This window comes from Myxine glutinosa, chromosome 8 (assembly GCF_964187855.1).
Source record: "Myxine glutinosa chromosome 8, kmMyxGlut1.1, whole genome shotgun sequence".
In the NCBI taxonomy this organism is placed as follows: Eukaryota; Metazoa; Chordata; class Myxini; order Myxiniformes; family Myxinidae; genus Myxine; species Myxine glutinosa.
Genome location: NC_136268.1, coordinates 89,317,369 through 89,337,550, shown reverse-complemented (window position 1 = coordinate 89,337,550; position 20,182 = coordinate 89,317,369). Strand labels below are relative to the sequence as shown.

Sequence of the window (20,182 nt, the reverse complement as noted above, 5' to 3'; positions counted from 1 at the left end):
ATCTCGTCTTATCCTTATGCTCAGTCACATCTGAATCTGCTTTCCGCACACACTGGATCAGATAGGGTGCATCTTACCATGAAATCAGCATAATCATGTATATCTTCCGACAGTTTCACATTCAACAATTTGTTGTTTTTCCTTAACACAAAAAGTTATATTCATTTATATGCGTCACACAAATAATATTCAATCAGGTATGTATTTTATTACTAAACTAAGAATAGCATTGTATATGATTACAATCACAAACGGGAATATCTAATTCCCAACAACAATTTTTTTCAAACCAACAAATTAAACATAATGTATTATTACCATAATTCCTCTCCACTTTTTCTTTTCCCTCTTTTTCCTAACAGTGTGTCACTCGTGGTGATATGAGTTCACTGATATTGTAATTGACACAACTCATAACATTGTCGTTATGCCATTATCTTAATTCTACTGTTTCATTTGCAACATCACTTGATTTAATCTTTTAATCTCAGTATTTATTCCTATCATCATACCAATCTTTCTATTTTAGGTCCATATTTGTTTCTATTCTTATCAACCTCCTACGGTTTATCAATTTGTTCCAAAACACTGCAACCAAAGGTTTTAACCAAAGCTCTACCAAACTATTTCCAATTTGAACTCAAAATGCTAATTAAACAACAATTCAAAGAATTAACTTCAATGGGTCAACAAACTCATTTTATAAACAGATCTAATTTTCCCATCCAATAATTTTCCTTGCCAAATGTCATATTGCAACACTTTAATAAACCTTCGAAAAATGTCTCCCAAATCAATAAATTCCCTTTTTACTTCCCAAATACTCATCTGTAAATTACATATTCAATTACAGTTTTTCCCTATTTGTTCGGCCTAAATGGCCACTGAAGTGGCTGCCAACATGCAGTACCGTTTTTATCTACCAAGCAAGTATTCGTCCACATAAGATCTCTACCAAAATGTTGTTTGTAAAAAAACAAATCTGGGATTTCTGATTACATGGATGCACACTCTCAGGACATTTCAGGCTGCTTGTTAACAATCCACTACGATAAATTAATTCCTTTACCCACAATCAAATAATTAGTACAAATTGAGGATATTATCCCTATCACATTCATTTATAGATTCATTATGTTGGATCTAAATTTTCTCCCACTGCTGCAAGGAAGAACAATAGCTCTAATAAGTCTTTGTAATATCTCACTTCATTTACCCAGCATCGAAGAATTTATTTACTATCCATTCCCATCTGTTAACCAGTGACTTTGTTTGAACTCCAAAACTTAATTTGATGAATCCCATGTGTATGGTACCACTTATTGAAACCCCTACTTTTGTAGAAAATATCCAAGTAAGTGTTTTTTTTACACCCCCTTAACTGTTGCTCATCCATTTCTATGCACCCAGTGAGTACTACTGACACCAGTATGCCAATATAGGTGTGCGAGATTAACAAATATGTTGCAGGTACACGTAACAGCGCGTTCTGAGTATAAATAACGTAACAGCGCGTTCATGTCTGCCCCTTGGTTTAAGATGCACAATGCATTCCGTTTTAAAACTCACAATAGTTCAAATCAGCAAGATTTTCTTTACTATTTTCCCATATCATCTATGCCTAATACACATCCATACATGCAGCACAATTTATATGCTGATAAAATTCAAGTTTATATATATATATAAATCCATGAGCAGAGTATTCTGGGAAGTCAGTGTAAGACCTCTCCCAAATTTGGATAATTTTGTACTTCCTCATTTCTTTTTATGAAGCTCATATCCATAAATAGCTATTATTCTCATATAAATTCTATCAAAAATGGAATCCCCAAATTACTCACAATTTTGCTATTTAATTAATGGCTGCTCATAACCCAGCACATCAAATCTTTATATTCCATCTCCCTTGACAAAAGAGATAATGTTCATAATCATCTATCTATAATTCCAGTAATCTCTGTTTGTACGTTTGTACGTCTGTACGTCTGTTTGTCTGTGACCGCTGTTTCTCGACAACCACGGGTCCGATATACTTTTAACTTGCCAGGTATATTGCTGGGGACCCGAGGATGTGCCTTTTCAAGGTTTCATATTAATCGGACAATTACTTACCGAGCTATGTCCAAAAAACGATTCAACCAATCAGAGAGCAGCGAACGATCGCGTGTGCCGAACGTGGAGAACACACTCTGCCTCGGATGGCACATTTGAGAGCGTATTCATTTATTTCACGTTTGCAAACTATGTTGGCGTTAAACTATGTTTTAAAACTAATAAAACCGAATTTGCGATTCATTCGCTTTCCTGCGCGTTTGTGCACGCGATGGCGATTTCTTTACCAAACTCCGGAAGCCGTTCGCTTTGGACCAAACCATTGCATGTAAATAGAGGGGGGGGGATTGTCACCGTACTCGCAAGCCGTTCGCTTTGGACCAAACCATTTCATGTAAATAGAGGGGGGGGATATAATTTTAGATATAGATATAGTACGGGCAATGCCCTAGTAATATAAATGTTCATAATGTTCATAATAAATGTTCATAATCAAATTTTATTTCTATTTTATTTTACGGATTCTCTGCATATTCAATCCCATCCACATAAAACTATCCATTTCCAGACAGGCACACTGTCGGTGTCAACAATCTTGTAAGATTGATACACAAAACAATAAAAAACACTAACATTGACACACAAAAAATACACACACACATGCATTATGCGTATTTGTTTGCGTTGGAACTATTATTTACAGATCAAGATGGGTGTCAATTTTATTTCAATTTCATAAAATTTGTCCTTCAATTTTTTATAAATGCTAATACACAAATGGACCAAAAAGTTTATTCTTAGAAAACCCCTATGATGTCACATTGAAATTACCCTTTCAGTTCCCACAATAATTTATCCAAATTTGACTACACACCCATTTACATGTCAGTCGACCACTGACTTATCAATCGTGTGGAACAATAGTCCGAAATTCCCACCTGATCATCATGTGACCCTTGTCACTTGGTTTCAAAAATTTGCAAAGCAATTGTTCCAACTTTGTAAATATAAAATTGTGTGCCCAACATAAAAGATCCAATTTCGGCATGTGATCAATTAATTACTAATTTGCTTACAAGCAAAAGAAAAAATGAATAATTCTTGCTCCGAAAACTTTTCAGACCCAAGAATCATCGACAGTTATTCATGTTTGTCCAGTAATCTAATTTGTTGAGGCCAATCGTCATTTGGGATTTGTCGCAATGAAGGCCTAATCATTGTCTGAGGTATCGGTCAGCACTGGTACCCTTGATCTTGGTTTACCCTATTAACTTGTCTTCCTTTTGGTATACAGACATCCTCTTTTCCAATGTCCCATCCGTCCACACTTGAAACACCGGTTTCTGTCGTTGTCTGATCTGTGCACCTGTGCACTTGTATTGCTGGGCTGCATCTCTACATCCCTGAGTTGCCACTGCAATCTCTCGTTATCTCCTGAAACACGAAAAAATTCTCTGTACCGTCCTTTTTGGGGAGACAACTGGAAATCTGATGGGACAACTGTCACTTTCATTCCTAATTTCGAGGGCAGTTGTGCATTTGTCTCCTCCACTGTATCCTGTATCCTTTTTATTTTAAGTTCTAGATCCGTTATCCGTTCTTGCTGTTCCCGTTGTCTGGGTTCACCATCCCAAAGATGGAATGCAAGCCAGTCTACCGTTAGATTCTGTCTCTTCCTGGCTTTCAATCTTTGTTCCAATCTTTCCAATCGACTTCGCTCAAATGTACCATCTCTTGGAAACTCCTCATCATGTCCCTTTGTCCACAAATACCAATTCTCGACCTGCCTTATAGCTTCTGCACCATAACGGTCGTACATATGATGTGTACAAGTACCTTTTTGTGGAATCTCTGGTTGTCCTTGTGTATTCTTGCAGGCTCCATTTCCCATTCTGCCTTTTATCAAAGTAGCGTTGGATGTGTTGTAGTTTGTTCCTCTAAAGCTTCACTCGTACCTCCAGGAAGGGTCTCTCCACCTGTTCACACGGTGATTTCCAGAGAATCTCCCTCAACCGTGGCTTTTGCACAATCCAATCTCACAGATCAGTATTTGCAGATGAGCCGGAGGGTCAGTATGAAATGGGTGAATCCTCAGGTGTCCGCTCTGTTGACGGGGAAATCACACAATGGTAACCGCACATATATATCTGTATATAAACTCACAACCTTGCTCAATTTTCCCAGGTTGTCTCCACATTGATAATATCTCGCAAAGATATCAAAGCTTCTTTCTTGAGACCGCATTTTCATCAATCAAACAATCAATATATTCAATTCAATTTATTCAGTTCAATTTATTCAGTTCAATTTATTCAATTAAATTCAATCAATTAGATTCAATCAATTAACAATTCAATCAATTATTCAATTTCAATTAATTCATCAATATTCATCAATAAATCAAATTAATCATTTTGGATGACTCCTTGCATAAGCCCTTTCCCCAATGATGTCAGGACAGGTCCATCCATTGACTGAGATTGAATCTCATCGGTCGTCACCTCTGGTTCGTACCTCATGTTAATTGATGAATCACCGTCCTGTCCTAGGGTCATATCTGACATATTTCCCCATTTTGCCTGGTCTCCACAAATTTTATTTGCAACCACTAAAGGCAACTCATCCTTCATTCGTGAGACAGCCAAAATGGATGGCAGATATTAAAGTTCTTTGGGAAAAATATCTCATCATTTTTCTTTTAATAGTACCCAAATCTCTTGGCAATATAAATTTCGTAAAACTCCTGAAATAAGACTGTAAAATTCCTTCAATCATGCTAAATTTTGAAACTCCATCGCTTGTAACACCCAATTTATCCCATAGGGCTTGAAAGTTCTTTCCAAAGTTCATGCAGCATTCTGCATTTGAACCCTATGATATCATTCATAATAATCATCATGATTTTATAGTCATGGTCCTATCATAATCATCTATTTAAAACGAACATTTCCTTTATCACCACAGCTATGTGGTATAATCAACAATAGAATAAAACTGTACATAGCAACAGGCTACCTCATGGCCACTTAGTATACCTATTGACAATAAGTCATAACAATATCGAATAATCATTGAACAATTCTAAAATCGCTTCCACTGCTCCAGCCGCAGCATTCGTCATTTTGTCTGCTCGTCCGCATTACCAAAACGAAATAAAGGGAGCTCAACCATTACACAGCGCTTTTAATGGCGCATGCCATAGGACCTCAACGCAATTTCGACTCGGCCAGAAAACGAGCAAATTTTGCAGGATGTTAACTGGAATTAGTCGTGAAAATATATCCAAAATACACAAAAAATACACACCCACAAAAATAAACAACAAACCCAAACAAACCCAAGGTCGACCCTCTTACACAGTAAATTACATCATTTCAGCATCGCATTGATTGCTGAAATATTCCAGGGTTTATACACACCTTAAAAGAGGTATGCGTGGTGTTGCCCCCTCCCACGTTTATTCCAGGGTTTATACACACCTTAAAAGAGGTATGCGTGGTGTTGCCCCCTCCCACTTTTAATTCCTCATTAAATTCCTCATTAAATTACTTATTAAATTACTCATTAAGTTACTCATTAAATTACTCATTAACTTAACTTACATAGTTTCAGCATTGTATTGATTGCTGAAATATTCCAGGGTTTATACACACCTTAAAAGAGGTATGCGTGGTGTTGCCCCCTCCCACGTTTATTCCAGGGTTTATACACACCTTAAAAGAGGTATGCGTAGTGTTGCCCCCTCCCACTTTTAATTGCTCATTACATCGTTTCCATTTAAAAAAACATCGCTTCTACTGCTCCAGCCGCAGCATTTGTCACTTTGTTTGCTCATCCGCATGACCAAAACGAAATAAAGGGAGCTCAACCATTACACAGCGCTTTTAATGTCGCATGCCATAGAAGCTCAACGCAATTTCGACTCGGCCAGCAAACGAGCAAATTTTGCAGGATGTTAACTGGAATTAGTCGGGAAAAATATATCCAAAATACACAAAAATACACACCCACACAAATAAACAACATTTATTCCGTTCAACAGAACAAACATTTCCTCTATCATGACATGCATGTCTTCAAAATTATATGACCAAGAGAAAAAGTAAAACTAATTAAAACTGCGGGCAGTGATGATCCGGGGACCATACCGCTCCATCCTGATTGGACGGGTGCGTGCTAGAGTCGTTAACAACGACAGTCCAGATCCGATTGTTCAAAATTTCAACTCAATCGATCGAAAAATGAACGCAGGGATGCATTTTAAAGGTGCAGTGGCACTAACTGAGTTGCCACGAATATGGCCACGAAATTGCCAATATGGCCAATATGACAAAATATTTTCCTTAATCAATTGGCTCATAGCATAACCAATCTGTAAGTATTTCATCCGAAGATGTATCTCTGAGGACTTTTAATTAAATAAGTCATTTATAAATCAACGAGTTAATTTATTAAATGATTAATCAATAAATCAATATTTTCCTTGACAGCCACATCACTTGGTCAGTGTCATGTCCAAATATCAGCTTCCTTACTCAAAAGGTGCCTGAGTTAATGTAATGTAATTACTGTAATAAGATTACTGCAATTACTGTAATGATTACTGTAATTACTGTAATTACCGGAACTGTAATTACTGTAATTACCTCAGGTAATTACTGTAATGTAATTACTGTAATTTAATAAGAAATGTAATTAATTAAATGAGTACTTCATTAATCGCTCATAATTAAATAACTTGTGAATTAATGGTTTGGTCCATTCGCAGAGCCAAAGCGAACGACCACAGAACCCCCCCCCCCCCCCCTCTATTTACATGAAATGGTTTGGTCCATTCGCAGAGCCAAAGCGAACGGCTTGCGAGTACGGTGACCATACCTTGGGACCCACTTGTCCGATTAATTTCCAACCTTGAAAAGGCACATCCTCGGGTCCCCAGCAATATACCTTACCAGGACTAACCTTACCTTACCTTACCAGACTAAAATTACCAGGACCATTATCAAACATTTATCAAAATATTAGGACCATCATCACACCAATGAATGACTCAATCCTTTAATGACTACATCCAAACCCAGACATTTTGAGTTCCGTAACTTTAATACTTCAAATTTTCCATTCCTTCCCTTCCTGATCTTTCGATGTAGGGATGGGTTCTTTTTAGGATCATGTTGCATCGAGCATTATTTTCCAAAACAGTGTGAACATTAAACCACACCAAAACCTCTGACATCCCACCATTAACACCTCTTGTAAGCGTGCCGAATCAGTAAGCATCACCCCTCCTATGAGCCTCGACCAGAGGGTGGTTGTTACTCACAAACACTCGTCGCTAGCTGTTCCATTGTCTGCCGATTCCCACTCTGCTGTTTTTGTCTCATAATCACCAAACAAGAACAGTACACATTTCCTGTAATTATCTCTCATAATCAGGATAAATTTGGAACAGCCCTTAAACTAACACCAAGCAGATCAATTTTTATATTTAGGTTGAGGTTTCACACAAACTGGTTAACCAAATAATACAGAATGATTATTATTATTATTATTATTTTTCAAAAGCACTTGTTCACCAATTTCCCCAAATTTCAGCTTCCTATCTCAAAGGATGGCTAAGATATCGCCCAGACGAACAAACACACAACTAGAACGACGCTCAGTAGAGAGCATATCTCCGCCTTGGTGAACAGTTTATGTTTTGTATCCCACTGATAGGCCGGATCTGGATTCGGACCTGAACCAAAAATGGAATCGGCGTGTTTTTTGTCACTTTTTTTTTTTAATATATGAATAATATTAAAATAATAACATTAATAAGTATATTATGTTAAATATCATGTATATCGCTTTTCACCCGATCTCTTTATGGTGAAGAATCACTTTAAACAATTCTCGTAGCCGGATTCGCACCTGGGTCTTCACCAAAATCCAATCATTTTGTCCGTGTCACCCATGCTATTTATCTGGCAAATTTCGTCAAAAAAAAACAACAGCACTGGTTCCGTGTCACCCATGCTATTTATCTGGCAAATTTCGTCAAAAACAACAACAGCACTGGTTCCGTGTCACCCATGCTATTTATCTGGCAAATTTCGTCAAAAAAAACAACAGCACTGGTTCCGTGTCACCCATGCTATTTATCTGGCAAATTTCGTCAAAAAAAACAACAGCACTGGTTTTGTTTCACCCATGCTATTTATCTGGCAAATTTCGTCAAAAAAAAAAACAACAGCACTGGTTTTGTTTCCTGGAAGCAGGGTGCCGGAATGGACATGAGGGACAATGAGGGACAGTGAGGAAGTGTTGGTATGCAATTTTTATCCAATCGCCATCTTTCACAGTAATTCTGGACCGGCATGAGGTGGGATTGTCTGTCATGAATTTATTTGTTGATCGAACGAGTTTTAATTTGTCTAAATCCGACCAGTCGTTCCCAAGATATAAGCCGTTTTGTCGCAATACCATAAATTGGAATGAGGTAAAAATATATATATATATAAATATAATTCCCTTTCCCGGTTCCCTGTCGCTCGCCGAGCAAGTCGAGTGCTTTGAACAAGTGCAAAAAAAAAAAAAACTACTTTACCGGCCTTACACGTCCTGGAAGCAAATGGTCGCAAGGTGCACGCATGCTCCGTTTGCTTCCAGGTCACAGTAAGGCCTTTAATGACCAGCGCCGACCTTGTGCATTTTATTTAGACAGCGCAAAAATACGTATTTACAGAAATCATTTAGGAAAACACGAATAAATAGAATCATTTAACACGTTTCATCCTTGTATTACCTATGGACAATCGCAAGTCCCACACACCAAATCCTCCATCTTCAGAATTCATATTTCATAATGGACAGATCCCCAAGAGGTCATGCTCACCTTGAACCTTGACGACGTCCACTCGAAATTCCAGCGGTGCCTCCAGATTGTTGGAGAATTTGTAGCTGAGAGACTCAAGACTCCAATGACCGGACACAGGTTTACAAAAGGTCTGGTTTATTAACTGGTTATTCACTTCATTCCATTTACCAAATAATACCGCATAATTCAATGGACCAGGTTAATTCTTTTCGCATGGTCCTTCTCGTTCGGCTGATGTTCCTCCGCCACTCCCGTTGGTCAGAGCTCCTCGTAGCAAGTCCTTTCGACTCCACGTTTGCTCTCGTTTATATGGACAAACTGGACTTAATCCCCTTTTCGCTGACCGTTAATCCTTTCTCCGCTAATGCCCCGAGGTCATGCATGCACCGAGTCCTGGCATCAGCTCGCTCCCCTCCTGCTGTGAGTTCCGTTTACCAAACGATAGGGGGTGCTTCAGCCAGGGGCTGTGACCAGGTGGACAAGAGATTATCATGTTCGGGCACATTCCTAACACTCATTTACGAACTCGTCTTTCACATAGTTTGCAGGTAAAATGTATCTGCTTTGTTACCAGGTTAATTAATAAGTTACCAGTGCCAATTAATAAGTTACACTGAGTTACACTTCCACATTACCTAGGAGACATGTTGAATGGAGAAGGTGGATCAGACTCGGCAACGGTTGCTGGAGTGAGATGTGCATGGAAGAAGTTTCGGGAACTGAGTGGCGTGCTGACGAGGAGGGGAGTGTCGTTGAACCTGAAGGGAAAGGTGTATGCTGCATGTGTGAGAAGTGTTATGATTTATGGGAGCGAGACATGGGTCATGAACGTGGGGCAGCAACGAAGGCTGGAACGGGTGGAAATGCGAATGGTTCGGTGGATGTGCGGAGTATCGTTGAGAGAGATGTAGACAAATGATGAATTGCGAAAGATGATGGGAATAGAGCCTGTGATTGATGCTGTGAAGAGAAACAGGTTGAGATGGTTTGGTCATGTGTTGAGGAAGGATGAAAGTGACTGGTTGAGAAGAATGATGGAAATGAATATAGAAGGAAGTAGAGGACGGGGAAGACCGAGAAAGACTTGGCTAAAGATGGTGGAAGAAGAAATGCGGGCAAGGGGGTTAACAAGGAGAGATGCAGAAAATAGGGCAAAATGGAGAAGATTGTCATGGGGACCGCAAGGCTAACCCCCGCTCTTGCAGGGAAAATGGCCCTAAAATGCCTGTTGTTGTTGTTGATGTTGTTGTTGTTGTAGACCACTGGACCAAGGCTCAGCAACTTTTGTTTTATTCTTTGTTGAAAACACCAGAACATTCAGAAGAAATGACAAGCCCCAGCTTTTACCAATCTAAGTGGTTTTAAGAGGTAGTCAGTAAAGAACAGATAAGTGGAGCCTATTATGTGTCTATGATCAACATAAATGTCAAATACAAAGCTTCAGATGAACTTGAAGAACAGGATTAATGTCTGTCTCAGTATTGACGTGACTCATCACAACACCGTCACGCTCTCGACTTCTCACTGACAAAACCAGCCATCTGCGGCATTGAGCATGTCCATATGATATCAGGGAAGACACCTTCCACCTAATAAGAGCCAACAACACCTACTGTGTCCATATAACAACAGGCAATACCTCCGCCCCCTCCCCCCCCCCCCCCACCCCCCCCGCCCCCCCAATAATAGGCCGGGTCTGTATCCGGACCTTAACCAAAATCTAATCGACTTCTTGTTGTCACCGATACAACCCGTCCACCAAGTTTTGTCATAATCTGTTTACTACTTTTTGAGATATCTTGCTCACAGACAGGGGGGAAACATAACCTGAGGATTGTAATGTGAAGCATGACAAGCCTGATGATTGTAATGTGAAGCATGGCAAGCCTGATGATTGTAATGTGAAGCATGATAAGCCTGATGATTGTAATGTGAAGCATGACAAGCCTGATGATTGTAATGTGAAGCATGATAAGCCTGATGATTGTAATGTGAAGCATGACAAGCCTGATAATTGTAATGTGAAGCATGGCAAGCCTGATGATTGTAATGTGAAGCATGATAAGCCTGATGATTGTAATGTGAAGCATGACAAGCCTGATGATTGTAATGTGAAGCATGGCAAGCCTGATGATTGTAATGTGAAGCATGGCAAGCCTGATGATTGTAATGTGAAGCATGACAAGCCTGATGATTGTAATGTGAAGCATGACAAGCCTGATGATTGTAATGTGAAGCATGGCAAGCCTGATGATTGTAATGTGAAGCATGATAAGCCTGATGATTGTAATGTGAAGCATGACAATCCTGATGATTGTAATGTGAAGCATGACAAGCCTGATGATTGTAATGTGAAGCATGACAATCCTGATGATTGTAATGTGAAGCATGACAAGCCTGATGATTGTAATGTGAAGCATGGCAAGCCTGATGATTGTAATGTGAACCATGACAAGCCTGATGATTGTAATGTGAAGCATGACAAGCCTGATGATTGTAATGTGAAGCATGGCAAGCCTGATGATTGTAATGTGAAGCATGGCAAGCCTGATGATTGTAATGTGAAGCATGACAATCCTGATGATTGTAATGTGAAGCATGACAAGCCTGATGATTGTAATGTGAAGCATGACAATCCTGATGATTGTAATGTGAAGCATGACAAGCCTGATGATTGTAATGTGAAGCATGGCAAGCCTGATGATTGTAATGTGAAGCATGACAAGCCTGATGATTGTAATGTGAAGCATGACAAGCCTGATGATTGTAATGTGAAGCATGACAATCCTGATGATTGTAATGCGAAGCATGGCAAGCCTGATGATTGTAATGTGAAGCATGACAAGCCTGATGATTGTAATGTGAAGCATGACAATCCTGATGATTGTAATGTGAAGCATGGCAAGCCTGATGATTGTAATGTGAAGCATGACAAGCCTGATGATTGTAATGTGAAGCATGACAAGCCTGATGATTGTAATGTGAAGCATGACAAGCCTGATGATTGTAATGTGAAGCATGGCAAGCCTGATGATTGTAATGTGAAGCATGGCAAGCCTGATGATTGTAATGTGAAGCATGGCAAGCCTGATGATTGTAATGTGAAGCATGGCAAGCCTGATGATTGTAATGTGAAGCATGACAAGCCTGATGATTGTAATGTGAAGCATGGCAAGCCTGATGATTGTAATGTGAAGCATGACAATCCTGATGATTGTAATGTGAAGCATGGCAAGCCTGATGATTGTAATGTGAAGCATGACAAGCCTGATGATTGTAATGTGAAGCATGACAAGCCTGATGATTGTAATGTGAAGCATGACAAGCCTGATGATTGTAATGTGAAGCATGGCAAGCCTGATGATTGTAATGTGAAGCATGGCAAGCCTGATGATTGTAATGTGAAGCATGGCAAGCCTGATGATTGTAATGTGAAGCATGGCAAGCCTGATGATTGTAATGTGAAGCATGACAAGCCTGATGATTGTAATGTGAAGCATGACAAGCCTGATGATTGTAATGTGAAGCATGACAAGCCTGATGATTGTAATGTGAAGCATGGCAAGCCTGATGATTGTAATGTGAAGCATGACAATCCTGATGATTGTAATGTGAAGCATGGCAAGCCTGATGATTGTAATGTGAAGCATGGCAAGCCTGATGATTGTAATGTGAAGCATGACAAGCCTGATGATTGTAATGTGAAGCATGGCAAGCCTGATGATTGTAATGTGAAGCATGACAATCCTGATGATTGTAATATGAGGCATGACAATCCTGATGATTGTAATGTGAACCATGGCAAGCCTGATGATTGTAATGTGAAGCATGACAAGCCTGATGATTGTAATGTGAAGCATGACAAGCCTGATGATTGTAATGTGAAGCATGACAAGCCTGATGATTGTAATGTGAAGCATGGCAAGCCTGATGATTGTAATGTGAAGCATGGCAAGCCTGATGATTGTAATGTGAAGCATGACAATCCTGATTGTAATGTGAAGCATGGCAAGCCTGATGATTGTAATGTGAAGCATGACAATCCTGATTGTAATGTGAAGCATGGAAAGCCTGATGATTGTAATGTGAAGCATGGCAAGCCTGATGATTGTAATGTGAAGCATGGCAAGCCTGATGATTGTAATGTGAAGCATGACAAGCCTGATGATGGTAATGTGAAGCATGACAAGCCTGATGATTGTAATGTGAAGCATGGAAAGCCTGATGATTGTAATGTGAAGCATGGCAAGCCTGATGATTGTAATGTGAAGCATGGCAAGCCTGATGATTGTAATGTGAAGCATGACAAGCCTGATGATTGTAATGTGAACCATGGCAAGCCTGATGATTGTAATGTGAACCATGACAAGCCTGATGATTGTAATGTGAAGCATGACAAGCCTGATGATTGTAATGCGAAGCATGACAAGCCTGATGATTGTAATGTGAAGCATGACAAGCCTGATGATTGTAATGTGAAGCATGGCAAGCCTGATGATTGTAATGTGAAGCATGGCAAGCCTGATGATTGTAATGTGAAGCATGGAAAGCCTGATGATTGTAATGTGAAGCATGGCAAGCCTGATGATTGTAATGTGCAGCATGGCAAGCCTGATGATTGTAATGTGAAGCATGGAAAGCCTGATGATTGTAATGTGAAGCATGACAAGCCTGATGATTGTAATGTGAAGCATGGCAAGCCTGATGATTGTAATGTGAAGCATGGCAAGCCTGATGATTGTAATGTGAAGCATGGCAATCCTGATGATTGTAATGTGAAGCATGGCAATCCTGATGATTGTAATGTGAACCATGACAATCCTGATGATTGTAATGTGAAGCATGACAATCCTGATGATTGTAATGTGAAGCATGGCAAGCCTGATGATTGTAATGTGAAGCATGACAATCCTGATGATTGTAATGTGAAGCATGATAAGCCTGATGATTGCAATGTGAAGCATGACAATCCTGATGATTGTAATGTGAAGCATGGCAAGCCTGATGATTGTAATGTGAAGCATGACAATCCTGATGATTGTAATGTGAACCATGACAAGCCTGATGATTGTAATGTGAAGCATGACAATCCTGATGATTGTAATGTGAAGCATGGCAAGCCTGATGATTGTAATGTGAAGCATGACAAGCCTGATGATTGTGATGCGAAGCATGACAAGCCTGATGATTGTAATGTGAAGCATGACAAGCCTGATGATTGTAATGTGAAGCATGGCAAGCCTGATGATTGTAATGTGAAGCATGGCAAGCCTGATGATTGTAATGTGAAGCATGGCAAGCCTGATGATTGTAATGTGAAGCATGGCAAGCCTGATGATTGTAATGTGAAGCATGGCAAGCCTGATGATTGTAATGTGAAGCATGACAAGCCTGATGATTGTAATGTGAAGCATGGCAAGCCTGATGATTGTAATGTGAAGCATGGCAAGCCTGATGATTGTAATGTGAAGCATGACAAGCCTGATGATTGTAATGTGAAGCATGACAAGCCTGATGATTGTAATGTGAAGCATGACAAGCCTGATGATTGTAATGTGAAGCATGACAAGCCTGATGATTGTAATGTAAAGCATGACAATCCTGATTGTAATGTGAACCATGACAATCCTGATGATTGTAATGTGAACCATGACAAGCCTGATGATTGTAATGTGAAGCATGACAATCCTGATGATTGTAATGTGAAGCATGGCAAGCCTGATGATTGTAATGTGAAGCATGACAATCCTGATTGTAATGTGAACCATGACAATCCTGATGATTGTAATGTGAACCATGACAAGCCTGATGATTGTAATGTGAACCATGACAATCCTGATGATTGTAATGTGAAGCATGGCAAGCCTGATGATTGTAATGTGAAGCATGACAATCCTGATGATTGTAATGTGAAGCATGATAAGCCTGATGATTGTAATGTGAACCATGACAAGCCTGATGATTGTAATGTGAAGCATGACAAGCCTGATGATTGTAATGTGAAGCATGGTAAGCCTGATGATTGTAATGTGAAGCATGGCAAGCCTGATGATTGTAATGTGAAGCATGATAAGCCTGGTTATTGTAATGTGAAGCATGACAAGCCTGATGATTGTAATGTGAAGCATGACAAGCCTGATGATTGTAATGTGAAGCATGGCAAGCCTGATGATTGTAATGTGAAGCATGGCAAGCCTGATGATTGTAATGTGAAGCATGACAAGCCTGATGATTGTAATGTGAAGCATGACAAGCCTGATGATTGTAATGTGAAGCATGACAAGCCTGATGATTGTAATGTGAAGCATGGCAAGGCTGATGATTGTAATGTGAACCATGGCAAGCCTGGTGATTGTAATGTGAAGCATGGCAAGCCTGATGATTGTAATGTGAAGCATGACAAGCCTGATGATTGTAATGTGAAGCATGGCAAGCCTGATGATTGTAATGTGAAGCATGACAAGCCTGATGATTGTAATGTGAAGCATGGCAAGCCTGATGATTGTAATGTGAAGCATGGCAAGCCTGATGATTGTAATGTGAAGCATGACAAGCCTGATGATTGTAATGTGAAGCATTGCAAGCCTGATGATTGTAATGTGAAGCATGGCAAGCCTGATGATTGTAATGTGAAGCATGACAAGCCTGATGATTGTAATGTGAAGCATTGCAAGCCTGATGATTGTAATGTTACTGATATTGGCACAAAATTTAAGTTCCTTATGATCTCCTAAAAAGCATGATCAGGTAACCGCATTATGCTTTATGCCAGTAACCGCATTATGCCAGGGACAAAATGTGTTTTTTGTTGTTTTAGTTTTTTTCTCTACAAGAGTGAGGCTCATGGAACAAGCATTCTGAGTATTGCGCTGCAATACATGTCCCCTACCAAAGTTCAAAGTGCCATAACTTTGTCAAAAATGATCGAATATGCAAATTTATGCACGGTTGATGCTGGTTTTCAAACTTGATCTGAGGTATGCTGAGACACATGTGTGTCACGCCTCGCCTCGTTGATAAGCCCGCAAGGTCGCTCCGTGGAGCGGCCTGCACGTATTGCACTGTGTGAATTATATAAATTATTACCAACTCACGGTCTGAGGTACTAGCGATTCAAGAGATATCCCTTTTTTAAAAAATATTTTCGTTTAATTAACGATATCTGCCAAACCACGTGCCCTATCACAAATTCCAAAAGGACATTTTAGTGCTGAACAGATCTGTGAAGTTTCCCCTTGATTGGATCAAAAATGAGGGAGGAGCTCGGTTTTAAAGGTTCATGCTTAAAAACGTCATAACTCTGAAACCATGTGATGCATGACGTCATGCTCGCTGACTTTTTTTGTTCGTCATGGGTATGCGATTCTGCCTGCAAAGTTTGGCCTCGATCTGTTCAGCCGTTGCAGAGAAAAAGGGGTTTTCGTGTTTTCACGAAAAACAACATGGCGGCCGAACCACGTGACCTGTGAAGTCATAATTACCATGAAAATATTCTACAGACCGAGTCCCCCCGACAGTGAAAATTTGATCTCAATCGGTCCTATTATTGCAGAGAAAATGGTTTTTAAAGGAAATTAAAACTTAAAATGGCACTGAGTTAAGGATCATCAGAATTATCAGAATTCCCAAAGTTCAAAGTGCCATAACTTTGTCAAAAATGATCGAAACGTCGTGAAATTCGAACTTGATCTGTAACTTATCATGAGGAAACCATGTACCAAGTTTGATATCATTAGCATTAAGAGTTTAGAAAAAAAGTCCGGAAAACTGTTCTTTGCGTGATGGACTGACAGACTGACAGACTGACGGACTGACGGACGGACAGACGGAGGGAGGGACGGCGTGCAAACCTATAGTCCCCTCCGGTGTACACCGGTAGGGGACTAATAACAAGGGTGAATTGAGAGTGGAGTAGTGGGGCAACAATTTGATACAACCACCAGAAATTGAGTAAACCGAAAGACTGAAACGAGGAAGAGGGTTGGGTCAGAAAGGGTCAATGGGGGTAATAAATATCATGGGTCAGGATGTGGAAGTTTCTAATCCATTCTGCCTCATTGTCATATTCTTTTGGATCTCCATAAATTACTTTCCAGCGAAGCGACGGGTAGGTACAGCTCATATTAAGAAAAGCAACTCGAGCAATTTAAGTCTTTCATGTTACCTCCCCTTTGTAGTCTTTGAGAGGCAGACAGAGCACACTCTGGGTCTTGTATCCCGTCATGAGGTCCACCTCTACATTAAAACGTCGGTCCTGCAGGGGTTAAGGAGAGGATGAGGTAAACCAGAATCCCACAATGCACTGGGGTAGTAATATGCAAAGACCTGTGGGAAAAAGATCAAACAACGGAATTACTCTGTCACTTGGTAAATATTTATCTACTTATTCTTATAAACTCAACTGTTTACCCCTTTGCTTACCGGTGGGACTTGAAAGTCTCACCCTCTATTAATTGATTCAGGAAACAGCTACTTGCTTCAAGTACCTGTTGAAATCTCTCAGTCCATCAGATGGTTGACACAAACATTTTGCAAAATACTACAACTATTGCATTCCAAGATACAGTGGCCTGCAAAAGTATTCACCCCTGACCAATAATGCCCCATTTAGATGAATTACAAATTATATGGAAACAATTTTTCCAAATGAACTTTTTATTCATAACTGAGGAGATCAAACTAAACACTCTTATATTTGAAGGAGGTTACATGTCAGGAATACCTGCAAAAACCATGTACAAATCAAAATTCACTGGTTGCAAAGGTATTCAGCCCCTTAGGTCAGCACTTGGTGGAAGCACCTTTTGCAGCAATGACTGCTGAGTCTTTTTGGGTCGGTCTCTACCAGCTTTGCACAGCCAGATGGAATCTTCATATTCTTCATGTAAAAATTGCTCTAGTTCTGCTAAGTTTGATGGGGATCGTCGATGGACTGCGGTCCTCAAGTCTCACCATAAATGTTCAATTGGGTTCAAGGCAGGACTTTGCCTGGGCCACTGGAGAACATTTATTTTCTTCTCATCACTCCAGTGTGGCTTTAGCTTTGTGCTTCATTGTCTTGCTGAAATGTGAATCTCCTACCCAGTTTCAGATTCATGGCCGATTCAAGCAGGTTTTCATCATGGATTCTCCTCTACTTTGCACCATTTATTGTCCCTTCTAGTCTGACAAGATTTCCAGTCCCTGCTGATGAAAAGCAGCCTCATAACATTATGTTGCCACTACCATGCTTGACAGTAGGGATGGTGTTGACAGGGTGATGTGCAGTGTTATGCTTGCATCAGACGTAACGTTTTGAATTTAGACCAAATAGTTCAATTTATGTCTCGTTTCAAAAAACCACAAAACGTTTCTCCACATGCCCGCTTATTATATATCCTTAAGAAGTATCCTGAAGAGGCTTTTTCACAAACTCCATACGAGCTTTTAGGTTCGTCTTTTTCAGCAATGGCTTCTTTCTCGCCACCTGTCCAGAGGCCAGCTTTGTGAAGGGAACGGGGTATTGTTGCTTGATTAACATTCGCCGCTATCTCAGACATAGAGCCTTGCAGATCTTTCAAAGTCATTGTTGGATTTACAGTGACATCCCGAACCAGGTTCCCTCTTGCCCGACTGCTGAGTTCTGCGTAGAGTCTGATCTGGGTAGAGAAGGATGGACGATGGATGGATGGATGGACGACCCGGTCTGGGTAGAGTCTGGGTGGTATGATATGCCTTCCACCTCTTAATGATTGATTTCACTCTACTCAAAGGGATAATGAGATAATTTAAAATATTCTCATAACCCTCTCCTGAACGGTGCTTCTCCGCCACTTTATGTCTGACTTCTTTGGAAAGCTCCTTGTTCTTCGTGTTTGCCTTGTTGGTTGACCACGTACGTTGCACCTTAAAACTCCTTAGATAAGTGGGGGAGTTTCATTTTTTTTTTTTAGTTAAACCACTGATTACATGCAGGTGAACCCTATTACATCTATGTTGTAACCTTTCAAACAAATAATTTCCTCCTGAAGTAATTTAGGTTTAATTAGGCAAAGGGTTTGAATACTTATGGAAGTGAAAATCATCACATTTTCTCTGTTAATCTAACTTATTCACATTTTATCTACATTTTTTAGCTTTATCACTTTGGAGTAGTTTGTGAACAGTATATATTCAGCTTCATTTTACAGCATCATTAAATAAGCTCAGGTGGCATCAAAATGTGAAAACTTTGGAGGGGGGTGAATAGTTTTGTAGGCCACTGTACATCAATTCTACATTTGTAACGAGATACGAGTATTTCCACCTACTCCACGTACGTCTTGCAGTGGTAATTAAAGAGTAACTCACACCCAAAGAGCAATCGAACAGAACGGCCGTTTAAAAACTCACCTTGTATGCATTGGCCACATTGAGGGGACGACCCGAGGCGGCGACGTGACCAACGATGCCTTTACCCCAGGGCAGACGCAACCCCGTGTTGCGTGTCTGCTCGGGTGTACTTCCCAGGGAAACATCGAACAAGCGGCTCACCAGGTGACGCTCGTGAGCCGCGTCGCATCGTACGATGAACAGTGAGCACCTGTCTGCCGTGAGCACACGGTTTATGTGGAGGAGGATGCGGTGGCAGAGTGTGAGAACATCCAAATGGCTCGCGATGTCCTTCACGAGCTCGAGGAGACTCTCCTTCTCCTCGACCAGGGAGTGTGACTCTCTTACGCTGTTCCTCGCCCTGGCATGACCTTCCCTCTGTTCACCTCCAACTCGCCTTCCAGCCTCACTCTGCCCCTCTTTGGTTGATTTCCACATAAAAGTGAGAGAACCATCGGCTGGATCTTCGGTGAGCATCGGCTGGAGTGGCCGGTCAAGCTTGGATGCGGAGACCTCACCGCAGCGCTGGAAACGGTCGCCAGGCCCAGGCAACAACTCCGTGGGTTGTGCTTGGAGCTCTTGAGCTTGTTCCACAAAACAGTGCATGTGCTCTTCGACCCACAGGTTTATCATGGTGCTGGATCACACAGGACAGGGTTTGGGAGAGGGTGATAAGAGACCATTGAGTGAAACTACTAATTATCTAATGGCTCTGATTATTATTCGCACATTCTGGTGAGGTCGGCCAGCGCGCTTTTGCCTGTCTTTCACGAACTGGCTGGCCAGGCCTGACGTTCGACCGAAGAGGATTTGGCCAGGAATATATAATCTGGCTAGGATATCTCAACTACTCTTCTCTAAACCCACTGTGGGATCTTCAACGCTCACTCACAAACGCCAGCAGACGGAATACCTGCT

At 40.5% G+C, this 20,182-nt stretch overlaps 1 protein-coding gene across 4 annotated transcripts in view; it reads right to left on the bottom strand.

The window, feature by feature from the left end:
- PDE5A (phosphodiesterase 5A) overlaps nucleotides 1–20,182 on the bottom strand; it is a 209,258-nt gene that overhangs the window by 161,518 nt on the left and 27,558 nt on the right. For all 4 annotated transcript variants that reach the window (XM_078783484.1, XM_068102486.2, XM_068102484.2 and 1 more), the window contains exons 2-3: nucleotides 19,286–19,901; nucleotides 17,079–17,168 (exon numbers count right to left, since the gene is read on the bottom strand). In XM_078783484.1, the coding sequence (XP_078639610.1) occupies nucleotides 17,079–17,168; nucleotides 19,286–19,901 (706 nt within the window). The remainder of the gene's footprint in view (nucleotides 1–17,078; nucleotides 17,169–19,285; nucleotides 19,902–20,182) is intronic.